General features: G+C 42.9%; 2 protein-coding genes across 2 annotated transcripts; both read left to right on the top strand.

Moving 5' to 3' along the window:
• The first annotated feature begins 872 nt into the window (after positions 1-872).
• On the top strand, positions 873-1,835 carry LOC134016919 (olfactory receptor 10J5-like). Its single transcript, XM_062456163.1, has one exon. It carries the CDS (start codon positions 894-896, stop codon positions 1,833-1,835), a length of 942 nt encoding a protein of 313 aa, XP_062312147.1. The 5' UTR covers positions 873-893.
• Positions 1,836-11,103: 9,268 nt separating this feature from the next.
• LOC134017018 (olfactory receptor 10J5-like) lies at positions 11,104-12,045 on the top strand. The gene has a single exon (XM_062456264.1). The coding sequence runs from the start codon at positions 11,104-11,106 to the stop codon at positions 12,043-12,045; it is 942 nt and encodes a 313-aa protein (XP_062312248.1).
• Positions 12,046-22,726: the final 10,681 nt, after the last annotated feature.

Below are 22,726 nucleotides of genomic sequence, written 5' to 3'. Positions count from 1 at the left end.
TACATTAATTTGAACATTTTAATGTTTTCATCTCAACAGTAGGGGTGCACCCCCTGCACCCGCGGTAAAATCATCTATGATCAGTTAAAAATAATTAAAGATAATGATTATTTTATTACTTCCTCGTTCAAAGTTCCATGGCATTATACACTTTGGTAATATTGTGACCTCTGACCTACACTAGTATCACAGGCATTTCCTAGTCGCAACTTACAAAGAACTAACTTATGAAGGCATGAGCAAACCTAATGTCAGTTTATCAATGATACAAGCAACATAATTCATAGATAGGCATATTTCTCTCCTGGACATAACCAAAGAAGGGTTATGTTCTCATGAGCTTAATATAGCAGGGTATCGATCAAACATTGTTTATTATATTCAGAGCATTCCAAACAGTGAAAAAGTAATAAAGTAATCAACTGATCAGTGGTTAAGGACAGACCTCTTCAGGTGAAAACCATTTCTACACTGACCAGCCCACCTCTTAATCTGCTCAATCCAACAGGGATAGCTGACTGCATCAAACATTAGGTTATCTAACTATTAACTTACATCATCTAAAGAAGATCATTGGTTGGCCACCTTGAATCCCAGAGCAACGTTGTCTAGTGTTTATACATGTAGGGAGAGAGTATACTGACAGTCAGCAAGGAGTGAGAAGAGAGGAGAGTGCTTCTGTAGGTTACAGCACAGGCTCATAGAGTAATTACATATATACTTTTTGTGTAATTTCTGTATTTTTTATTTGTTGTAATCTTCAGTGTTAGACAGTATTCATCTGTATAGCTATCTATGTATATCTCATTTAGTTGTGTTGTTTAGTGTAAATAAGACAATCAAGGGAGGGAGAGGACAGTAGATGTCTTTTTGATCATTTTTTTTCCCTTATAATGGAAAATGTGACATCTGTAAAAGAATTTACTCTGTCTGGGTTTGATGAGATATTGGATTACAAACTAACGTTCTTCTGTCTCACTTTAATGTTTTACTGTGTTATTATTATGGTAAATGTTGCTGTCATTGTTATTATTACCATGGATAGAAACCTCCATGAGCCAATGTACGCCTTGCTTTGTAATTTGTGCATCAATGGACTTTTTGGGACGGCAGGATTCTATCCCAAGTTCCTTCTGGATCTACTGTCTCATGCGCAGGTCATCTCTTATGCGGCATGCCTGTTTCAAGCTTTTGTAATATACTCTTCTGTGTGCATTGACATTTGTCTGTTATCAGTGATGGCATATGACAGGTATGTAGCGATCTGTAGACCCCTGGAGTATCACTCTGTTATGACCAGGCAGAGGGTCGCTCAGTTACTCACCTTCTCCTGGCTTGCTCCTTTGGGTCTTTCATCTTCTGGTTTAATATTTGCTTCCAGATTGAAGTTGTGTGGCTCCCACATACAGAAACTTTACTGTGCTACTTGGATGGTTGTTAAACTCTCATGTGCTGCAACTAGTTGGATGACTTCTACCATACCAACTAATATAAGTGCATATATAATGATTCTCTTCTATACATTTATTGGCATTTTTATTGTTGGCACTTATGTGCGGCTAATCAGATCGTGTTTTAAGTCCTTGGAGAACAGAGGAAAGTTCATGAGAACTTGTGTCCCACATTTCATTGCATTATTTAATGTGATAATTGCTACTCTTTTTGATGTTATGTACATGCGATACGGATCATCAGATTTACCACAAAGTCTTCAGAACTTCTTGTCTGTAGAAATGATTATTGTTCCTCCATTGGTTAACCCCCTCATTTATGGTCTGACACTGACTCAAATTCGTAACCAAATATTGCATCCATGTTTGCAGAAGAAAAGTTGAAGTGTGTCTAATTTATACCCAAGGACACAGAAGAGATTGGAAGAAAAAGGCAAAAGGAAATATTACTCATCAAATTATCCTATAGAGTGAGAAAAATTTGCAAAGTTGAACTTTCTAATTGAGTCGATGCTACAATGAAACATGTTTAAAGATTTATTATGTTGAATTGTGCACCCCTGTTATTCAAAACATACTTTGGAATTCTTATTATATAACCGATGTTTCTGAGACTTTAGATGCTAAGCCTTAATGAATTGTTATTCCATTTTTTAAGAACTGAAATTAACAAACAATAGTAGAGTCATTTGTTTTTTTCAACAGGTTTGAAAACATTAAATCACATTATTCAATTACATTATGAGTAAAGTTTTATTACATAGGCTACTGTGTATCAAGTGAACTAGGGTTCAGGGGTTCCACCTGGGCATTGCAGTGGAGTTAGAAAACTGGCAGAATGGGGTACAAGTCCGATCAAGAAGCAGATATATAATGTGAACTTTACGAAAATCTATGCTATTAGTGTAAGAGGGGTTAAAGAAAGCTTATTAATAATCCAGTCTTCAACGTAGGTTAGAAAGATGATGCAGGCACACAAAATAAAGCTGTACAGACTTAATTTATTAGCCGAGCCAAATTTGTTAACATTTGACACAGATACGATTCTACCCGCGCTCTCTTCTGCGCATGTCTCTAATCAACCTCAACTTAATACGTCACTTCCACATATGTGTAAAATAAAATACAATATTTAAAACTCTAATTGTACAAAATATTAAACAGAAAAGTAAATCTCACACTATTCCCCCCCTGAGAAAAAGAAATGTCCTCATTTCAAATAATAGAAAAAAAGTATAGAAATATATATTATCATTCTTGCATATATATATTGCCTTTCTCTGGCCACTAATGTGCGTGCCATATTATAAGAAGAACACAACATTGTGTAACAAACAATGCTTACCACTTAAGTATCAGTGTAACCTGTACATGTTTTTTTATTGTTTTTTTTTAAGCAAAACAGCAACTATGCTATATAACAGGTCATATAAACTTCCTAGGCCTTTTGCTAATCCGCCCTGAACGAGTTACTACCCCCTCAGTTGACGAGGGCTCTCCCACTACAGAAGATCCACCTTCCAGCCCTTGAGATGGCTGTTGTATCGGCTGCTGAACAGGAGGTATGCGTCCTGATGGCCTACGGATGTAGGGACGAGCCATCAGGGTTGGAGTGCTATTCTCTGCAGCCTCAGGTACTTGTGCCGTCAAAGGAAGAGATCCTGATAAAGATGTATATGTTGGTCTTGCTTCGGGTACCTCTTCCTCTCCATTCTGACCATTACCGGTGGACTGGTTAGTTTGAATATTCCAGCTGGATCTATACGGCTTTTAACGATCATAGTGCACAACTTTGAGTCCTGCTTTTTCATCCCTTAAGTTTAACACTGAGTAAATTATACCATCCATGTCCACAGAAATGATACGATATGGCCCTTTCCATTTGGGCTCTAACTTCTTTCTTAGTGTGGTCGGATCATTCATCCACACCATGTCTCCAACTTTAAAAGGCAGAAACTTTGCATACCTGTTAAAGTAATATTCCCGTTTGAGTTTCTGATCCATCCCATTACTAAGCACCTCTCTAAACATAGTTTCCATGCGCTCAACCATAGAGCCATAGTTCTGAGGGGTCTCCAAATTAACTTCCATAGGGGAATCAATCTGTATGTGTACAGGCAAACGAGGCTCCCTACCATGAGCTAGGAAAAATGGAGAGTAACCACTGCTAGAATGAGGTGTAGCATTAAATGATAGTACAACTGCCGACAAATACTGGTCCCATTCACCATCCTTGTTGAAAAGAACTTTGGACAACTGATCTTTCAGCGTCCTATTGAATCGTTCTACCATTCCATTACCACGTAGATGATACGGGGTGGTCCTTTTCTTTTTTATTTGAAGTCTTTGACAAATGTCATGTATGATCTCCGACTCATACTGACGGCCCTGATCTGACAATATTTCCTCTGGAACCCCATGCTCGGGTATATACTGTTCGCAGAACAGCTGTGCTACTGTGCTGGCCTTCTGATCTACCATGGAATATGCATTAACATATTTAGTGAAATTATCATGTACTACCAACACATACCTATTTCCTCCAGAAGTAACAGGCATTTCGGTAATATCAGTGCACACAAGCTGAAAAGGCCTATCAGCACTAATAGACTGAAGAGGTGCCCGTCGTTCAGGAACCGGCTTCCTCCTAGATTCACAAGCTTCACATGACTCAGGATATTGTTCAATTGCACTTCTCATTCCTGGCCAAAAACCCCAACTCCGAGCTTGTTTAAGTGTGCGCTCTGCACTATAGTGTCCGGCACAAGGATCACCATGTAAGCAATGCAAAGTGTCTTGGACAACAGCCTCAGGAATCACTACTTGGTACATTTCAGGTTGACCTGGAGCTAGGTGAGCAGTACGACATAGCACGTCACCACGTAACACCAGGTGGGGAAACTGCCACCAGACTTGTCTTCATTTCCCTGTAACCTGTCTAAGATTAGGTCTCTTTTTGTTCTGAAGCCACTTAAAAACCTGTGAGAGATGAGGATCTTTTCTGGGACTGTGAAATGTCCTTTCCCTCACTACTCAGAGAAACCTGCAAAGGGTTTACAGTAGACTCAATGTTTGTGTCATTACCACCCGGAGTCAAGCAACTTAGAGGCTGCAAACTAGTACGACTGTCCAAATGACTGACTCCAGAAACAACGCCTGTCCGAGAGATGTCAGTTAACTCTTCAGTTTGTATAGCCACTGTCTTTGTAAGAGCGTCCAGTGGTTTAGATAAATCCACAGGAATTCTAGACATAGCGTCTGCATTAGTGTGTTTCCGTCCTTCCTTATGTACAATAACCCATTCATACGGGTCTAGGTCCATAGTCCACCGACCTATACGTCCTTTGGGACCAATGTCAAACTTTAATTTTCTAAGACCAACAAGAGGTTTGTGATCCGTCACGATTGTAAAAGGGCAGTTGCTCAAGTAATGACGAAAATGCAGAAACGACCAAACTATTGCCCATAATTCTTTATCGTAAGTGGACCATTTTCTTTCTGTAGGAGACAGTACATGGCTAGCATATGCCACAACACGTTGGATTTGGGACAAAACAGCACCAATTGCCAGATAAGATGCATCTGTGCTCAATGGCTGATCAAAGTTTGGAAACGCCATGACAGGAGGCGAAGTCAGAGCATCTTTCAGCTGCTGAAATGCCACTGAGCAGTCATCTGTCCATTCAAAGAGGACATCCTTATGAGTCAGTCTGTGTAAGGGTTGAGCTTTAACAGCATAGTTTGGAACAAATCGCCAATAAAAACTACACAATCCCAGAAAAGTTCGTACCTCAGTGGGAGACCTAGGTGTTGGCCAATCTCTAACGCGCTGACTATGAGCTGGGTCAAGAGCCAAACCCTCCTTTGACACAATGTGAGCCATGTACTTCACAGATGCTTGACAAAACTAAAACATTTTTTAGGGTTGAGCTTGAGACCTGCTTCTCTAAACCTGGTCAAAATCTCTGTGAGATTTGCCATATGATCCTCAAAGTCTTTTCCCATGCAGATTATGTCATCTAAATAAACTACACACTTCGTCCAATGTAGTCCTCTGAGGACCAGTTCCATCAGTCTTTGGAACGTTGGTGGACTATTCTTAAGACCCATAGGCATAACCTTAAACTGATATAAGCTATCACCCGTTGTAAAGGCAGTTTTATGTCTGTCATCGCGTTCCACAAATGTAAAAGCAATTCCACAAATGTAGTAAATCGCAGTGTACACCCGTGGCCAATCTTGTCCTGGTGATACTTGACACAGTCAGGAATGACTCAGCTGTACCGGACGAGGCCACCCCTACTTCAGCAATAGCACTGGTCCAGCCACTCTGTTCCAGTAGTTTTCCAAGGGAACCAAGAGCAGCCTTCTCTATGTGAAGTCCCCCAAACATGATAACAAATGTGTCCACTCCATACTCAGGCCACTGCCACTGAATTTGTTTTGCTAGTGCAAACAGTGGTTGGTCAGCAGCTATGACCGGGGTCTACCCTGGGTTGAGGAAAGCCACTGTATCTCGAATCTTCCCCATGGCATGTTTGATTGTTGCAACCGAGTGAGCCTGGTCTCGTATCAAAGGCAACAATGATGTCATTCTCACTTCAAAAGGCTGGCTCCTCTTCTGTGCTGCATGGTGGGCTGCCCATGTGATACTGAGAGTATCACCCACACTCTCAGTGACAGACACCTCTTGTAGCCACTTGTACTCTTCCTTCAGGTGTGACTGGATTGAGTGTAGTGCTTGGTATAATTTGCTTGGCACAGCTGGAGGTTTGGGGTTCTTGAGCTGTAGTCGCTGTTGGTTGTGGTCGATGTTGTCAACCGCGGACGTTGTGAACACTTGTTTCCTCAACACTGGTGGACAGACAACTCCATAATGGGATTCGAGAGACCGCAGATAGATTGCGGCTAGTCTGGTTTGTTATATGTTTTGGAAACTGCAAAGGCAGCTCGAGTCTAAGACGGATTTGAGAGACCGCAGATAGATTGCGGCTAGTCCGGTTTGTTATATGTTTTGGAAACTGCAAAAGCAGCTTGAGTCCAAGACGGATTAGAGAGACCGCAGATAGATTGCGGCTAGTCTGGGTTGTTATATGTTTTGGAAACTGCAAAGGCAGCTCGAGTCTAAGACGGACTCGAGACACCGCAAAGACTGCGGCTTATATGGACTTTTGATTCCCGCAAAGACTGCGGCTTGTATTTTGTTGTGTTACATTTTATTGTATTTATTTTTTATTTTTTTATTTGTATTACTTTTATCACAATTGTTTTTATTATTATTGTTTGTTTTTTATTGATTTTATGTAAAGCACATTGAGCTGCAATTCTTGTATGAAATGTGCTTTATAAATAAAGTCTTATTATTATTATTATCATCATCCACGTACTGCGCTACAACAGCTTCTCCAAGCTGGGCTGAGATTTCTAAGACTCTATCATAGGTGATGCTGAGTCCATTGTCATGGAGCATGTCTATGAGCTTCCTCTTCCTTGTTTTTGCAAACACAGACATGCCCATGTACACAAAAAAATAGTGTCTCCCGGTCCTTGGAATGTCTGTGGACGTGAGATCCGGCCTTGTATTTGGCAAAACAGTTGTACTGTAAGAGCTGAGCCATAGCAAGGTCAGACTTTGAGGCTCCATGTTGGAGTTGTGACTTGATGTCTGCTCCATGTTCAATCATGCAAACAAACTGAAGCAGTGATGACGGTACAGCATCTTCTAGGCACCCATCATGGAATGTGCCATTCCACTGTGATTTGTGTTGAAGCATTTCACGTCTTATCATTCCAGCAGCCTTTGCAAGATGAAAGGCTTCTCCATATGTGCTTGCTTGTGCAATAATTGACCCTACACCCTTCTTAATGGCCAGTAGGACATCACGTCCATGATGTTTGAATAGTGTCTTACTGAGTGTACTTCGTGACTGCCATCTTGACTGTAAGTAACCAGAGTTTGTTTCATTCATTTGTGTTTAGCTAAAACTTTGTCTCAAGGACAGAGGGTAAGCTAGAGGTCGACCTTCAGGGTACTCTCCGCCGCGTGAGACCCTGGCTTTGTTTACACAATTAGGGCCATTGTCAGCTGCGCCTTTAGCATATTTAAGGCGGCTAGCACTGCAGAGGCAGCCTCGTCTGGCAGCCTCGGTGCATTAAGACTTGGTCGAACAAAGACAGGGAGTCTACTTGCGGGAGTCCACCGAGGACGGCCGACGAGGCGGATCACCTCTTCTGATAAGTATCAACCTATTTGTATTCTATTCTACCTAGAACATATTCATAACTAGCATGTGTTTCTTCAGCATTCCCGCTCATTACAACACTCGCAGACGTAGACGTAGATGAGCTTGTTCTCAGTTGTAGAGACCAGCCAAGCATGCACTGTGGTACTTCAGTTCCTGCACCACCACATCTCCAGCACTCAGTTTGGCAAGCAGCTTTCCATCATTGAGAGTCTTTGCACACTTCTTGACTCTCTTGTTCAGTTTAATGGTCATAGCTTGTCTAAAGTCATCGAGATCTACCTCCTCCTCACATATGAAACATTCTATCCGTTTGGGGTCTGACATTGTCCGTGGTATTTTGCTGCTGCCGCTGCTGCTGTTCTCATCCATCGCAGGAGACGTTTTCTTTTCTGCCCTTTGTAACTAAGTGTTGATGAACAGAAGCCTACAACTAGCATGGTACTGTGCTTGATTTTACCTCAGGGTTGCCTCTATCCCACTGCCGTCATCAAGCCTTTGTGGGTCCATCTTGATCGGTAGTGCATTTACTGCATGAAATAGAGGAATATTCCTCCCTAAGAGGCTGTATCCATCCTTTACCCTTCGGGCAGGATTTTCAAGTGGAGATGTTAGGCATTCGCTGTTCTCTGTTTGACAGAGGCAACACTTGGTCCAGTTGGTCTGCCATGATGCAGTCTCACATTTGGTGTTTGAAGCCATTCTGATGACCAGGGCCGAGGGTTTATCCTTTTACCAACCTGTATCATAAGCACTTTCCTGTATGGGATACAACTAGGTTCATGCATGTCTGCCCTACACCTAGCCAGATCGTTCATCCAATGTAATTTAAGTCCCTTGCAGGGCCGTCGTTTAGGGGTGAAAGGTGATGACAATTCTAGGGGCCCACAGCCCAGGGGGGGCCCACAAAACCCCAGTGGCCTATTATGTAGGCTTCCCTTTCTATGACTAAATTATTATGCATAGGCCTAACTAATACTCATACTAATGCATCAGAGTTAAAACAAAGCCACAAAATCAAGCCAAAAAAAAAAAGTTTCTATTTTCCGAGCAATAACACCCTTCTTTAAAAAAATGGTTTGGTCCATGGTTCGCTCCTCTTTTGAAAATGTGCGCGTAATGTTATTGCTCACGAACTGCAGCAGCAGCCAGCAGACACACGTACCTGGTTTCCCTCTCTGCTGACTGCCACCCAGCAGGCCTGACATTCACAGTCTAATGAAGTCACCATGTGACGATTCCATTATTGCTGTTACAATAAGTATCCATATAGAAATGCTTCACTTGTTCGAATGCGTCGCCATTTTCATGTGATATTGGACACCTCGTTGGGCATTATCCCGCTTATACCATGGTCACTTGCCAACAATTTTTTTTTTTACAAACATTAATTTATGTTTTCAGGCGTTTTGCAAAAGAAATCTAACGTTTTTTAACGTTAGCCAACTCTGATATTTTATAGACCGCTCAGCTCATTGAACCAACACCGGCTTTCCCTTGGCTGAGCTATTAGCCCGAAAGCTAACGTTGTGCTAGCAAGATTCAGAGGCAATACCATTGTGTACGGTTGACAAACAGTAAATATAATTTTACAGTATGTTTGACAATAAGAATTTGCTAGCTAACCAGCCATGTCACTGTCCCAAAATCAATATCAAGATTTTCACGAACAAAGTATCGGCCATACTAGTACTAGACTACAGTAGGGCCGCAGCCTGTGGAGCGAGTTGAATAGCAAATGGATGTGAGATGACCGCATCAAAGTTGACATTTTCTCCAAACAGTAATTATAATTTGACAGTATGTTTAACAACATGACTAGCCAGCTATCGAGCCATGTCATTGTCCCCAAATTAAATCAAGATTTTTAAGAAGAAAATAATTGGCCATGTGTAGAGTTGCTGCTACTGTCGTGTTGGCCGCAGCCTGTCTGCAGTAGATTAACTAGCGAGGTGAATAGCGAATGGGATGTGAGATGAGCGGTTACGTAACACTGACACACTACATTTAGAAAAGTAACATTTTTCAAATAGGTTAAAATAAATATTGAAGTCACTCATTGTTGTAAATACAAGTTAGCTTGTTAAAGTCTTTAAAAATTGTAAATGGAGGCTTTGACTCCGTCCCTGTTGTTATGGTTACTTATTTCAGACACTTTGTACAGGCTCATGATACTATGTAGGCAGCGCAATAATTTAGAACGGTGAAAAGACAGTTTTGCTGCAATTACGTAGTAGGTGTTCGTTATCACCCGATAACGGACACCCCTGCAGCCAATCAGAATCGAATATTCACCCAGACCATGGTATAAAGGCTATTATTCGTTAGTTTTTTCTAAACTGCAAAGCATCAGTGTAGTAGAAACAGTTTGCATGTAATAACATTTGGGGTCAATGTGTCAGTTAAAAAAATAAAAACATCCAAATACATGTTTTGTTAATCTTTTATTAACAGAGTGGCAGGACATTAATATCTCTCACTCAACACTGCAAGTATATCAAGACATGACAAAAAACATGTTCCATTAAAATTAGCAACAAAAAAAGATATATATATTTTTTTAATTGGCCAACGACCGGCCCATAAAGCAGGGACAGACCCTTTTTACTGGGGCAGTTTAACCAAAAACACAAACTGATGCGTGACCGCAGAATTACATATCCATGCGCTCTTCGGTGCTTGCCATAATAGCCACTGCAGCGCACACACAAAAGTCCAGGTGTCAGCACATAAGTCAGAATCAATGTAGGCTAAGAAAACATTATGAAACTAAAGAAAGTTTTTATACAATAATCCAACTGATCATCTTATTTTGACTCAAACATAATAATAACGTATCCAACGTTAGTCCAACGTATTATATTAGTCCAACGTATTATATTACATAAAAAAAATTAAAATGGGCAATAATTATTAATGTCCCTACCAAAGCTGATATAAAACGTACCTCCCTGAACTGTACGTATAATGAGTAGGGGCCTGTTCCCCCATAGATCTCTCTGTCTAGCAACACATCTGCAGGGACAGCAGAGTACAAACACATCATCTTTAGGCTATGTCATGCTAAACAGCTCATTGAACTTAATAATCTAAATGGAAATCACTGATTGGACACCTTGATTCCCAGAACAACCTGCTCATGTGTTTATACGATGAGAAAGAGACACTGACCTTCACAAGGGGGAGAACATTTGATGGAACTACACAGCAGACTTAATATGCACTATACTGTATGGACACTATAGTGTATTTCTAGAAAGCGACCTTTCTATTGTATGTAATGTTTAATTTAGCTTGAGATATCTTATTTAGTCATATTATTTATTGTAAATAAGAATATCAAGGTTCGTAACAGTGACAGAGACGACAAGGTATATTTTATTTTACAGATAGTTTGGTGTTCCCTTGGAATGGAAAATGTGACATCTCTAATAGAGTTTACTCTGTCTGGGTTCAATGAGATATTGGGTTACAAACTAACGTTCTTCTGTCTCACTTTACTGTTTTACTGCATGATTTGTATAGTAAATGTTGCTCTCATTGTGACCATTATCATGAATAGAAACCTCCATGAGCCAATGTATATTTTCCTGTGTAGTTTGTGCGTAAATGGACTTTTTGGAACTGCAGGATTTTACCCCAAATTCCTTTTGGATCTATTGTCTCATCACCAGGTCATCTCTTATACAGGATGCATGATTCAAATTTTAGTAATATACTCCACTGTGTGCATTGATATTTGTCTGTTATCAGTGATGGCATATGACAGGTATGTAGCAATCTGTAGACCACTGGAGTATCACTCTGTTATGACCAGGCAGAGGGTTGCTCAGTTACTCACCTTCTCCTGGCTTGTTCCTTTAGGACTTATATCTACTATTATTATATTTATTTCCTTGTTGAAGTTGTGTGGCTCACACATACAGAAACTATATTGTGCTCCTTGGTTGATTGCTAAGCTGTCCTGTGCTCCGACCAGTTGGATGACTTCAACCACACCAATCAATGTAGTTGCTAATGTGACAATAATGTTTTATGTTATTCTCAGCATTTTCATTGTTTTCACTTATGTACAGTTGATCAGATCATGTTTGGTGTCCTTGGAGAACAGAGGAAAGTTCATGAGAACTTGTGTTCCACATTTAATGGCATTATTCAACGTCGTCATTTCTGCTCTATTTGATGTCATGTATATGCGATATGGCTCCTCAGATTTATCACAAAGTCTTCAGAATTTCTTGTCAACAGAAATGATTATAGTTCCTCCAATAGTCAACCCTGTCATGTATGGTATTACACTGACTCAAATTCGTAACCAAATACTTCCATCATGTTTGAAAAGGAAAAGATAGATTTGTTAATGGCATCAAAATATAAGGTTCGGTCAATATGAAGAAACTTTATTCAACACTCGGAAGTATGTCATAGAACAAACACTGCAAAGTTGTAGCATTGATTTTGGGGTTGAATGTTGTATGAAATCCATAATTTTGACGTTCAAATGTGGTTTGCCTCTCTTTAAGAAAACAAAGACATTTTAAGACCACAATGTTGAATTTTATTCTATCATGATTCATTTCACAGCCTTGCTCAAGTTGAAATGTGCTTACATCATGGAGGTCTGTTCCCATAATTAGGCCTATGTTGAAAACAATTGACAGAGGAAGTGTCACGGCCCCCCCCCCCCGTTATTGTGTCCACCTGTGTGTCGTTTGGTTCTGTGTATTTAGGTTTCTGTTTTGTGTCCAGTCTTTGTCTTGTCCTTACCATACCTGTCCCTGTGAGTGCCCTATCTGTTCCCCGTTCTTGAGAATTAAAACCCTTGTTTCGACCATGCCTCGCATCTCTCGTGCATTTGGGTCCTACCACTCCTCACACCCTGACAGAAGGACAAGACCACAAATGGACCCAGCAGAGAGTTCCCTGAACCCTTTCCTAGGGACCCGCCTGGCCTTTGGTGGACCCCGAAGCCTGCAGCTCAAGGCCCACCCCAAGTCCTGGTTCCAGCCCCAGCCGGAACACCGACTCCAGCCTCGGTCCTGCCCTGGGCCCCTGCCTCGATCCTGCCCTGTGCCCCTGCCTCGTCCTGAGGTTGTGCCGCCCTGCGCCCGGACGAACAAGGTTGTGCCGCCCAGCAACCAGACCACCGAGGCTGTTCCTGCCGTGGAGTCTTGGCCGCCTGCCGCTGGTACCCAGCCCCGTTCCTGCCCTGTACTCCAGCCTCGGTACTGCCCTGGGCCCCTGCCTCGATCCTGCCTTGTGCCCCTGCCTCATTCTGAGGTTGTGCCGCCCTGCGCCCGGACGAACAAGGTTGCGCCGCCCAGCACCCAGACCACCGAGGCTGTTCCTCGTTCCTGCCCTGTGCCCCAGCCTCGTTCCTGCCCTGTGCCCCAGCCTCGGTCTTGCCCTGTGCCCCAGCCTCGGTCCTGCCCTGTTCCCAGCCTCGGTCCTGCCCTGTGCCCCAGCCTCGGTCCTGCCCTGTGCCCCAGCCTCGTTCTTGCCCTGTGCCCCAGCCTCGTTCTTGCCCTGTGCCCCAGCCTCGTTCCTGCCCTGTACCCCAGCCTCGGTCCTGCCCTGTACCCCAGCCTCGGTCCTGCCCTGTACCCCAGCCTCGTTCCTGCCCTGTGCCCCAGCCTCGGTCCTGCCCTGTGCCCCGGCCACCGCCTCCTCCGCCAGAGGACGTCTGGCCACCTCCTCCGCCCGAGGATTGCTGGCCGCAGCCTCCTCCGCCCGAGGACTCCTGGCCGCCGCCTCCTCCGCCCGAGGACTCCTGGCCGCCGCCTCCTCCGCCCGAGGACTTCTGGCCGCCTCCTCCGCCCGAGAACTTCTGGCCGCCGCCTCCTCCGCCCGAGTACTGCTGGCCGCCTCCTCCGCCCGAGGACTCCTGGCCGCAGCCTTCCCCCTCGTCCGCGCTCCCAGGCGCCCCCTCGTCCGCGCTCCCAGGCGCCCCCTCGTCCGCGCTCCCAGGTGCCCCCTCGTCCGCGCCCCCTCGTCCGCGCTCCCAGGCGCCCCCTCGTCCGCGCTCCCAGGCGCCTCCTGTCCCCTGTGCCCGTCCCCTGTGCCCGTCCTGCCCCCGGGTGGTTCCCTTGACCTGCTCCGGCCTCCGGGCCGCCGGCCTTCTGCCCTGCCTCCGGGTCGACCCCTGGACCTGCCCCGACCCTCTGCCCAGCCTCCAGGCCGGTCCCCGGACCTGCGCCGGCCCTCTGCCCTGCCTACGGGTCGACCTCCGGACCTGCCCCGACCCTCTGCCCTGCCTCCGGGTCGATCCCCGGACCTGCCCCGGCCCTCTGCCCTGCCTCCGGGCCGACCCCCGGACCTGCTCCGGCCTTGTGGGACGTCAGGTGACGTCCCTTGAGAGGGGGGTACTGTCACGGCCACAGCCGTGCCCCCCCTGGTTTCAGTTTTTTGCCCTGTCCTAGTGTTTCCCTGTCATTGTCTTCACCTGTTCTCGTTAGCGTTAGTGTCCACCTGTGTGTCGTTTGGTTCTGTGTATTTAGGTTTCTGTTTTGTGTCCAGTCTTTGTCTTGTCCTTACCATACCTGTCCCTGTGAGTGCCCTATCTGTTCCCCGTTTTTGAGAATTAAAACCCTTGTTTCGACCATGCCTCGCATCTCTCGTGCATTTGGGTCCTACCCCTCCTCACACCCTGACAGGAAGATATGATGGATGGAAAAGAGAATTGTGTAATTTGTGTCATTGAATTTTAATACCTGCAAGTCTGAAACATGAAAATTCCCATATTCATAGCCTTACCTTATATTTGTCATTAAAATAGTATACCTGTACTCAGGCGATTTTACCGCAGGTGCAGGGGGTGCGTTTCAGTGGCGATTTCTTTAAGACTGCAAGGGAAGCTCTGCTTCCCCTAAAATGTAAAAAAATTTGGAGAAAAAAAAAGCAAAAAATTGCACCCCCCCCCTCCCCTTTTTGTCACCAAAGGGAATCAGCCCAACGTCACAACGTCAGCACACGTTAGCAACGTCGCATAACTACAACATGCATAGATGTAGTAAGTCTGTTGCGCACAGTAGGCTACTGGCAGCATCATACATTTAAGTAATTCAAGACTTGCATGTACAGTAAGTAATTTCACATTAAATAATGTATTTAAACTCAAGCTTGTGTGGTGTGTCGCTGTCTTCAATTCCACAGCCTAAACTTGATGTCAAAAGAAACTTTTTTCATGTCCGGCACATTCAAACAATCCCCTTAAGTTTGGCTAGCAACAGCAGCTAGGCTAGCTTAGCACAATTTACTGTACCGAGGCCAGCTTCTCCACCGTGCAGGGCTCTAGTCTAAGATCAAATGGTCGTATTTGGCATTGTTACTGACAATGATCGCTTCCAGCAAACTTCTTTTGAATTAGCCATTTCCCCCTAAATAAATGTCAAGCTTATTTAAGTTTTTTGGGGGCATTTTCATTTAGCAGATGGTACTGTTTCAATGGCTATTCTATCCAATACTGCCGGTGACAACGTTGTTACTTAGAATAGCTTGTTTCAAGGAGGTTCAGCACAAGCACAGTGCATGTGTGTATGAGGGCTTGTCCCATGTCAATGTGTGTAAGTGCTGATCTGGAGTCAGTTTGGTAGGATTTGGGTATAAATAATTTCATTTAAAATATGGATTTTTATTTAAAGATATTCATGTAATTTGCATGCAAAATAGGTCTACCCGAACCAGCGGACAAAAAATTAAACCCGCGGGAACACTTCAAATGTAGCCCAATTCCGCGGGAAAACCGCAGACCTGGCAACACTGCCGATAAGTGCGCTAAGGCAGGATCAAACCATTTCATGCAGATACAGGGGGATGGTCGGTCAATATGGATGTTTACTTTTTGGTCAATAGGAATATTTAACCTTTATTGCCAAACACAAGTAAAAACAAAGAGATCATTCATTGTATTATTATATTTTTAATGTATTATATACTCGATGATGGTTTATATAATATAATTTTATATTACCTTTTGCCTATTTTTTTTTTTTGAATCGTCCTAACTTTTCCCCCCTATACGGCGCCCCTGGCTACATATATTAGCAGGTCGGTCCGGATCGACTGACTGATTTCCTTTTCATACATTCCCGTAGCCTCACAGTGCATTTCCCTGTTCCCAGCTTCCATGAACTTGGGCTGCTTTGAACTTTGTTTTCAGTGCTTCGAAACTATACGGTCATTGGATAAATGCTGCGATAATGTCCCGTATAAACCACCATATATAAACCACCGCTCAGCTTCTCTGGGGGTGAATGGAGGAGTGGGCTGGCATGGATGCCGGCGTGATTATTGGAGGGTCTGTCGAAAGACTGCATCTCCTTTTGATTGACAGCGATTTTGTACTATAAAAAGTTGCCGAAGCTATTCGAACTCAGTCCCGTTGCGGATTTAGCAACTTTAGCTGAAAGACTAACTGCTGCAACTGTTAAGGATGGTGTAACTGGGTAGTGGAGAATCATACACGGTTAAATATCGGACCAAGTTATTTGTAGTTTAATATAAGTAATGATGCAATCACAAGATACACAATGAAAACAACACACCAGGATGTTCGTAGTCTAATACAATGAATCAATCGATGATGCAACAGCAGTCTCACAGAAACAGAGTCTCAGAATAGAACAAACGAAGGCCTTCGTTGAGAAAGTGGTTGTGACAGAGATCAGAGAGAGTTCTGCCCACACCAAGATCTGTCTCCCTGTCCTCGGGAGACAGGTCTTGTATCCCCCAGAAAGGGAGGACTGTGACAGGCGATTGGTCAGAAGACCGTGGGGTGGGAATGTGGTTGTCCAATTAAATGTCCAGGGCGTTCGTGGTGGCCAGTCCAAGGATCTGGTGATGTTCGGAGAGGGAGGGGGCGGAGAAGACCCACAGGTCTACTCAGGGAGGGGGGCAGACAAGACCCACAGGTCTGAGGTAATCCAAGGGAGGGGGGGGCTCCAGGGAAGGGAGTAGATCGCCCCAAGGTCCTGATGGCGTGCAGGGAGATGGGAGCTGCGCCTCCCAGGAAGGGGGGGTCGTGTCTCCAGGAGAAGGGGTGAGGCAGACCAGGCCAGGGTCGATGATGTATGGGGAAAGGTGGGGCAGGGTCTCCAAGGGAATGCAGGTGTGAAAGGGGGGGAACAGGGGCAGGGTCTCCAAGGGAATGTGACCTCAGAACAGAGTATATCCAAACTGCAAGTCAGACCAGCCGGTCTGACTCGTCCTTAAGCAGCGAAGAGTTACTGTCCCAGCATATTTATCGATGATGTGACTGCTGACAAAAGCAGTAGGATGAATTCTGAAGTGTTTCTGGCAATATTATCTGCTCAGATTCAGCCAAATGCTTCAGAACTCATAGGACGGCGCTTCACAGTGCAGATGGACAATGACCCGAAGCATACTGTGAAAGCAACCAAAGTTTTTTAAGGCAAAGAAGTGGAATGTTCTGCAATGGCCAAGTCAATCACCTGACCTAAATCCAATTGAGCATGCATTTCACTTGCTAAAGACAAAACTGAAGGGAAAATGCCCCAAGAACAAGCAGGAACTGAAGACAGTTGCAGTAGAGGCCTGGCAGAGCATCACCAGGGACGAAACCCAGCGTCTGGTGATGTCTATGGGTTCCAGACTTCAGGCTGTCATTGACTGCAAAGGATTTGCAACCAAGTATTAAAAGTGACAATTAGATTTATGATTATGTTAGTTTGTCCAATTATTTTTGGTCCCTTAAAAAGGGGGGGGCCACATATAAAATGTGTTGTAATTCCTACACCGTTCACTTGATTTGGATGTAAATACCCTGAAATTAAAGCTGAAAGTCTGCACTTAAAGCACATCTTGATTGTTTCATTTCAAATCCATTGTGGTGGTATACAGAGCCAAAATGATGAAAATTGTGTCAATGTCCAAATATTTATGGACCTAACTGTATGTATATATTAGTATTAAGCATTACATGACATTTGTGTATACATATGAGGTAGTGATTGGTATAGCAGCATTGATCAGCAGTATGTTATCATTCCTTCACACAACCTATTTCTTGGTATTTGCTTGGCGGAATTGCTAGCCAATATTCATCATACATTTCATACAATTTTACACCACATTCCTTGTTTCAGTTTAATCTAATTCCCACATTTGCTTCGAGTTTAATAGTTAGATCGTTCGTTCATTCATACATTAGGGTAGGCTAGTGTCGTAGGGATGAACTAGCCAGTGAACTAGCAAAATAAATGGAAAATGTATATGTAGGCCGAAAATGAGCTTCCCCTATTTGAAAGACCAGCAGTCGCCACTGGTGCATTTACATCCCCTACTGTTGGGATGAAAACATTAACATTTTCAAATTAATGTAAAAAAAACAATGAAATGTTTTTAGAACATTTTTAAGTGATGTCAGAGTTGTATGTTTTATCATGGTTTGTTGTACTCTAATGATAAATTGTACATTTTAAGACTTAATTTTGAGTATGTTTTGTAAGCAAAAACTAATTATTCACTACCCTTTGCACCCCCAGTTTTAAAACCTAGAATCGCCTCTGCCTGTACTTACTCTTCTAAGTGGTCTGAATTTGCATGATTTAATCCAGCAACATTTTTATTTACATGTTTGTCTTTTTCCAACTCTTGTGCTTTTTGATAAACAGACTTTTTATTTCTTCCTGTTTGCCTGATGTTCCTGACACTTCAGATGCAAAGTATTCCACAAATAAAAGTAAGGGATGATGCCCGACAAGGTGTTCATAATCAGGAAAGGACAACGGGGAGGCCAGAATGGTTGCCTCTCCGAGTTCATTATTTCCTGATAATGGACACCTCGAAGGGCAGTATTCCCCTTATCAGAATCAGAATCAGAATTTGGTTTATTCGCCATGTATGTTATACAAACACGGAATTTACTGTGGCAGGGAGGTGCAAAACACTAAACATATACAGATCTTAAATTAAGTAAAAGTACAAAAGTTTAACTATTTCTAAGAACTAAACAATCTAAGAATACAACAATTTAAATATAAAATATATATAAAAATAAGAATAATGAACAGCGTGAATGGTCAACATAGTGCAATCGGATACTGAGATAAAGTGGCTTATGCATACTGAATTGCCATTAGATGGACTTATAGTTAAATAAGTGAATGAATGTCAATGGGAGTCCTTGGCCTTGTTGAAGAGGCCAGTAGCAGACGGAAAGAAACTGTTCTTATGGCGTGCGGTTTTGGTCTTGATGGACCGCAGCCTTCTGCCAGAGGGGAGTAGCTGGAACAGGGAGTGACCAGGGTGGGAGGGGTCGGCCACAATCTTCCTCGCACGCCTCAGGGTCCTCGAGGTTTGCAGGTCCTCGAGGGTAGGCAGATTGCAGCCGATCACCTTCTCAGCAGTGCGGATGATACGCTGCAGTCTGCTCTTGTCCTTGGCAGTGGCAGCAGCGTACCAGATGGTGATGGAAGAGGTGAGGATGGACTCAATGATGGCTGTGTAGAAGTGCACCATCATTGTCTTTGGCAGGTTGAATTTCTTCAGCTGCCGTAGGAAGTACATCCTCTGTTGTGCTTTTTTGGTGAGGGAGCTAATGTTCAGTTCCCACTTGAGGTCCTGGGAGAGGATGGTGCCCAGGAAGCGGAAGGACTCCACAGTGTTGACTGGGGAGTCGCACAGGGTGATGGGGGTGTATACCATGATCACTTGCCAAAGAAAGAAAAAAGTACTAACATTCAATTAAATTTTCATGTATTGTGCAATAGAAATCTAAAGCTTTTCACAAGCCATAAAGCCAGCGTAGATTTTGATTGTCCCCTCAGCTAATGGAACTTTTTGGCTCAGCTATGAGCCAGAAAGCTAACGTTTTGCTAGCAAGATTCAAAAGCAAAACCATTACGTACGGTTGACAAACAGTAACTATAAATTGACATATCTGTTTATCAATACTAGCTAGCAATCCTCTATATTTAGTATAAATGTGTGACCTTTGCTAGATTGTGTCTGAATATGTACTTGCGTTGGGAAATGAGGGACGCAACACTGTGGCTGAACACAACGGCCTCAGAGAGGCAGGTTTATTGGAAGAGCTCAGGCGGTCAGGCGTTGGGCTGCAGGGGAACAAGGGTTTACCAACGGTCCTTGGCAGTCGAGTCTCAGTGGTGGAATACTATGAAAACAATAAATTAGTTCAAAATGAATGTGTCCTTATTGCATTATGAACAAGGACAAACTACTGGCATGTTGATCAGTAGGCAGCTCTGTACAGGACAGAGTCCAGGTATTTTAGAATCTAGATAAATCACCTGGCTCTTCTGTTCCAGGGATTAAACAATTACTTCTATTTCTTTCTGTTACTTTTCAGTATTCAAAAAGGGACATCTAAACAAGTAGTCCATATGTCCAGCAGTTACATGCTTAAAACATGTGTAACATACATGACCATTTAGCATCAGTGTCATACAGTATTCTACTCTTTCATCACATATTATCTTTAGTCCACATTGATGATCTACAATATGTAAGGGATAATGCCCGACGAGGTGTACATTATCATCTGATAATGGACGATGCGTTTGGGATGATCCATTATCAGGTGATAATGTACACCTCGAAGGGCATTATCCCGCTTAGTCACTTGCCCAATTTTTTTTCTCGCAAACATTAATTCATGTTTTCATACGTTTTGCAATAGAAATATTATGTTTTTCAACGTTTGCCAATTCTGATATTTCTAGTCCGCTCAGCTCATAGAACCAACACCGGTTTTCCCGTGGCTGAGCTATTAGCTCGAAAGCTAACGTTATGCTAGCAAGATTCAAAGGCAATAACATTGTGTACGGTTGACAAACAGTAAATATAATTTTACAGTATGTTTGACAAGAAGACTAGCTAGCTAACCAGCCATGTCATTGTCCCAAAATCAATATCAAGATTTTCACAAACAAAGTATCGGCCACAGCCTGTGTAGCGAGTTGTGACAAATGGATGTGAGATGACCGCATCAAAGTTTACATATTCTCCAAACAGTAATTATAATTTGACAGTATGTTTACCAAACAAGACTAGTCAGCTATCGAGCCATGTCATTGTTCCCAAATCGAGATTTTTATGCATAAAAAAATTGGCATGACGTGTTGGCCGCAGGTTGTCTGAAGTACTGTAGATTGACTAGTAGCGAAGTGAATAGCGAATGGGATGTGAGATGAGCGCAGTGTTGCCAACTCCTCAGTAAGGAAAGTAGCTATTGGCTGTCCTAAAAGTCGTTAATGACGTCATCGCCTAATTTTCATAATGGTAACAGCTAGCTAGCTAGGGTTTCACAATATGTAACAGAGAGGCACACACACAGTTGAGGAGGTGAGTAAGTGACTGAGGCTGTGTGAGGTAAAATGCGGTGAATTATTTCAGAGTGACAGTGAAGAAACGTTTACGTTTATATATATTTATGTACAGTATTTATTTTGCTCTGTAAGCCAGGGGGGGACCAACGGTGGCTTTTTTCCAAGTAGGTTAAAAGAAATATTGAAGTCACTCATTGTTAAAGCTAATTACATGCTAGGCTTTGACTCCGTCCCTGTTGTTATGGTTACTTATTTCAGACACTTTGTGCAGGCTCATACTATGAAGCCAGTACAATAATTTAGAACGGTGAACAGACAGTTTTGCTGGGACTACTTACTAGGTGTCCATATATCACCTGTTAATGGACACCCCTGCAGCCAATCAGAATCGAGTATTCACCGAGACCATGGTATAATATTAACTATTCCACAGAGTTCTTTACCTCAGGCTACAAGCTCACTGAGTCTAGGAAATGACGAAAGGTCAGATCACTGATGGGACACCTTGAATCCCAGAACAACATGTTCATGTGTATATGATTATAAACTAAAGAGGGTACAATTTCTGGGGAAATAATGGGGTGTGCACTTGTATTTTTGTAGGCCCTTTGGTTAGCTCCTGCGATTCCCACACAGCAGAAGTGTAGTAGTTAGCTAGCTCTACAATTTACCGGGGCTAGGTCTGAATCTAGGAGAAAAACAAAGCACAGCTGCCAGCTGTAGGTATATGCAGGTAGCAACGCTAGTCCTAAATAAGTATTTAGCTGGGCGGCTCTATGACGCCGGGTAAGTAGACTGCTCACCAAAAGAACAAAGGGGAACCATGTAGCCTCAACTTTCCTTGACATTTAGCTACGGTACTAATGCTGAGGGCTCGCTGATATCGCTGTCTTACTACAACGTTGTATCTATGCGTCATTGCTAACGTGTGATGACGTTGTGACATTAGGCTAGCACTGAGTTCCCTTTGGCCACACAAGGCACTTTTTTCCACAAAAACCTAATTCAAGCTTAAACCGTCAAACGGAACTTTGGCGCGAATACAAGCAACTCAATCGGGACCAAGACAAACATTCGTACACCGACATTGTCTATGTAGTGCAAATATTCAAGTTTTTTTAGGGGTGGGAAAATAATAAATACATATGAGAGAGAACAACATATATCATTTCAAAATAAAAGGCCTGTTGATGGAATTCTATATGTAATTCTTGTGATGAGGTGCATCATTTAATAACTTTTTAGTCTATATACCAAACATTCTGAATCTGTCTCCTCAAGTCTTTTATAAAACCTGAGAGTATATCATGTCTCTTTTGCACCTTCATCAATAAACATACATTGTAGCAAATGAGAAGAAAATGAACAAAAGGTGTTTTTGACCTATTTATAACCTTCCTACAATATATGTGTGAATTAAAAGAAGCCAGATGTTCTCTTTTGTTGTTCAGATGTTCTCTCGTTCTCTCAGAAGTCTTTTCTGATCTAACTGTTATAACATTTACATTTTTACAAAGGAAGTGTGTTGAGCAAGGCCTCCTAAGAAGAATACAAATAAAACACAGCTTTAAAATAGACAATTGAAGAATCATCTAAAGTGGTAAGCTCATTCATTCATTGTTCATTTACCAAGCACAATATTTTGTGGTCCTCACTTTCTTTTTTACAGCATCATCTACTTACCAGTTTTTTTCTCCAAGGTTTTCCTCTACTAAACATCAATGAC

This window comes from Osmerus eperlanus, chromosome 3, assembly GCF_963692335.1.
Source record: "Osmerus eperlanus chromosome 3, fOsmEpe2.1, whole genome shotgun sequence".
NCBI lineage: Eukaryota > Metazoa > Chordata > Actinopteri > Osmeriformes > Osmeridae > Osmerus > Osmerus eperlanus.
The sequence above is the reverse complement of the archived record's forward strand: the minus strand, read 5'-3'. Positions and strand labels throughout refer to the sequence as shown.